General features: G+C 51.9%; 2 protein-coding genes across 3 annotated transcripts in view; both read left to right on the top strand.

Annotated features, from left to right (window-relative positions):
• Positions 1 to 69, top strand: part of LOC136958790 (cytoskeletal protein Sojo-like) — a 5,948-nt gene extending 5,879 nt beyond the window's left edge. Inside the window, exon 11 of the mRNA XM_067252891.1 lies at positions 3 to 69. Coding sequence (XP_067108992.1) covers positions 3 to 69 — 67 coding nt within the window. The remainder of the gene's footprint in view (positions 1 to 2) is intronic.
• A 548-nt stretch (positions 70 to 617) lies between these two features.
• Positions 618 to 3,259, top strand: part of mtf2 (metal response element binding transcription factor 2) — an 8,827-nt gene continuing 6,185 nt past the window's right edge. For both annotated transcript variants that reach the window (XM_067253539.1, XM_067253538.1), the window contains exons 1-3: positions 618 to 770; positions 1,459 to 1,642; positions 1,738 to 1,819. In XM_067253539.1, coding sequence (XP_067109640.1) covers positions 766 to 770; positions 1,459 to 1,642; positions 1,738 to 1,819 — 271 coding nt within the window. In that variant the 5' untranslated portion in view covers positions 618 to 765. The remainder of the gene's footprint in view (positions 771 to 1,458; positions 1,643 to 1,737; positions 1,820 to 3,259) is intronic.

Genomic DNA, 3,259 nt, shown 5'->3' with positions numbered 1-3,259 from the left:
AGGAATGCAGGAAGTGAATTGGCTGGAGGAAGACCCGCCTCACCAAAGGTGCAGGAATGCAGGAAGTGAATTGGCTGGAAAGTAGCGGCCCGCTCCAAACATTTTAAATCGACGTTCCAGTGGTACTGAGCTGTCGGTGTTGCTTAATAGCACAACATGTTTATAGGGAAGAAAACCATTATTTTACTGAAAAAATCCTATATTGTACCTTTAAGTTGATCACTATTAAGCTTTGATTGAGATTAGCTGGTATTTAGTCAGTCGTTCAGCTCCCTAAATTGTGATGAGACTAACAACTCAAATTTAACTCAGATTCAGATATCTTTGTGTTATCAAAACTACAGTGGCATTTTTGTCTAATGACTGGTTTAGTTCATGGTTTTATGTTATCCATTCGCTGTTTAGATGACCGATTACGTATCTTCCCAAACAATATGCAATGTGTTGCAAAAAAAAAAAGTGCACCGTTGGAGGATGGATTTGAACGCCCTCTCTACAACTTTTTTAAAGTTATGAAAATAGCGCTGCAGTTTGTATACGAGCGCTTCCCATAATGCACTCCAGGATCAGCGGGAAACCAAAATGGCGAATGTGTTGGGTGAAAATGAACCGTTTATTATTTTCTAAGAAACACGAATACGAAAGTGACATATGTAATACAGTTCCACTTCAAGCGACTTCGACGACAACTGGACAGTATATTTATTCTCGGTTCCGAACGACTGTTTACAAATACGAGGCTTATTGACCGCACAAAGTGACCGAATGAGGTAGCGAGCAATCTTATCATAATCATGTGTTTGTGCAAGTGAGCGACTTTTGTTTTTAAGTCAGAAACTTGTTTTACAAATAGTTTTCATTAAATGTAATATAACATGTATCAATATCGATGTTAAATTACGGGGTTTTTACAATGTAATGAATTCAGCATGCATTGTCCACTGCTCAGCACTGCACAGTGTCTAGCTCACGAACAAAAGACTTGACAGGGGTGCATCGTGAGGACTAGCTTAGCTAGTCGGTTAAAACACCGGAACCGCAAGCTAGTCTCCCCTTTGTTTTATATATTCAAACATGGCGTTTTTTCCTCCTTAAATGCCTCCACCTGTTGTTTGATGCGCTCTCTTGTCTGTTTAACGTCCCGTCTGATACAATCTCCCTCTTTTTTTTGTTGCTCCCTTGGAAGGGGGGCTTATGTTGTTATGGTGAGACTAGCCTGCTGCTTCCTTCCATCCAGCGACAGTAACATAGTTTCTGTGGAAGTCACTCATTCCTGTAACCTGCCTCTCTCTCTCCCTTCCTTCCTTTCTCTCTCTCTCTCTCTCTCTCTCTCTCTCTCTCTCTCTCTCTCTCTCTCCGTATGTCTCTCCTTCTCTCTCTCTCTCTCTCTCTCTCTCTCTCTTCCCGTATGTCTCTCCCTCTCTCTCCCACTCCTCCCACATCCCTCCAACCTGACAGAGACTCTGGATCGCCCCCCTTCTCCCGCCAGCTGGACGCCGCCCCCCTGGCTCCGCCCCTCTCCGCCCTCAGCATCAAGGAGGAGTATGTGGAGGCGGCCATGTTGGCCGACAAGTTTGCAGAGGGCCAGGATGTCCTGGCTCGATGGTCGGATGGACTCTTCTACCTGGGAACTGTAACCAAGGTAACGGGAACCGAGCACTAACTGGGTTGATGTCACTCGCAGGCCTACCTCGCCGTTGAGTCTGTAAAGATGGCGTGTTCAATGTTCTTTTCCAGATCGACAGAGACAGGCAGCGCTGTTTCATAGTGTTCGAGGATCGCTCCAAATCCTGGGTCCTGTGGAAGGATATCCAAACAGGCAAGTTACCAGTCTCCCTACCCCAGATACCTACCCACCTCTCTCCTTAACCACCTACCCACCTGCCTACTAACACACACCTCACCTACCTACCATCTTCTTAACACAGTTAGTCACTTATCCAGCCAGCCAGTCATTTATCCAGCCAGCCAGTCATTTATCCAGCCAGCCGTCCTGTATGTGCTCCAGTGTGTGGCGCTCCAGTGTGTGGTGCTCCTGTGTGTGGCGCTCCAGTGTGTGGTGCTCCAGTGTGTCTCACCCTATCTCTCCCCCTCAGACCAGGTTTATCTTGTGACAGACAGTTGGTTCCCAGAAGCAGGGGCAGCAGTTAACAGCCCAGAGCGTGCTCAGCCCCCCCAGCAGCCTGGGGTGCAGCAGAGGGAAGGTAGCCCCCCCCCCCCCCCCCACCAGCCTGCCCCACAGCCCCCCCCCCCTCCCCCCCCCCCATCAGCCTGCCCCACAGCCCCCCCCCCTCCCCCCCCCCCCATCAGCCTGCCCCACAGCCCCCCCCCCTCCCCCCCCCCCCACACCAGCCTGCCCCACAGCCCCCCCCCTCCCCCCCCACACCAGCCTGCCCCACAGCCCCCCCCCTCCCCCCCCCACACCAGCCTGCCCCACAGCCCCCCTCCCCCCCCCACCAGCCTGCCCCACAGCCCCCCTCCCCCCCCCACCAGCCTGCCCCACAGCCCCCCCTCCCCCCCCACCAGCCTGCCCCACAGCCCCCCCCCCCACCAGCCTGCCCCACAGCCCCCCTCCCCCCCCCACCAGCCTGCCCCACAGCCCCCCTCCCCCCCCCACCAGCCTGCCCCACAGCCCCCCCCCCCCCCCACCAGCCTGCCACACAGCCCCCTTCCCCCCCCGACCAGCCTGCCCCACAGCCTCTCTCTACCCCCCCACCCTCCTTTCCCCTTTTATGCACATTTTCAGAAAGATAGAAGTAAAGTATATGGTAATTTGTCTTCAGTTCATGCAAAGTGATGAAGAATAACAAATAAAACAAAGTTATGAGAATTGGGTTTACATGATGAAAATATGGTTTCTGGTCATAAAAACTGGGTTTAAGTGATGAACAGTTGGTTTCTGGTCATGAAAATTTGGTTTGAACAGAAGAAATAGATCGACCAAAAGTTCATGTGGTCATGTGACCCTCCTTGCAGACCAGGGTCAGAACAGTAGCTCCTGTGTTCGTGGGCCTGGTGACTGGGCTCACAGCTGATTGGTCAGTACAGGTCAGGTGGTTGGGGGTGAGAAGGCTGTGTGCTGCAGAGGTGACTCATCTGGCATTTCTCTCCTTTCATATCTCCTTCCTCTCCTCCCCTTTCTTTGCTCCTCCTCTACACTCCTGTCTTTTCTCCTTTTCTCCTCTCTTCTCTTTGCTCTTCCTCTTTTCTCCTCTCCTGTCTCCTCCCTCCCCTCCTCTCTCCCTTCATCTCTCCTCCT

The sequence above is a fragment of the Osmerus mordax genome, chromosome 16, assembly GCF_038355195.1.
Source record: "Osmerus mordax isolate fOsmMor3 chromosome 16, fOsmMor3.pri, whole genome shotgun sequence".
Classification (NCBI taxonomy): Eukaryota; Metazoa; Chordata; class Actinopteri; order Osmeriformes; family Osmeridae; genus Osmerus; species Osmerus mordax.
The sequence above is the reverse complement of the archived record's forward strand: the minus strand, read 5'-3'. Positions and strand labels throughout refer to the sequence as shown.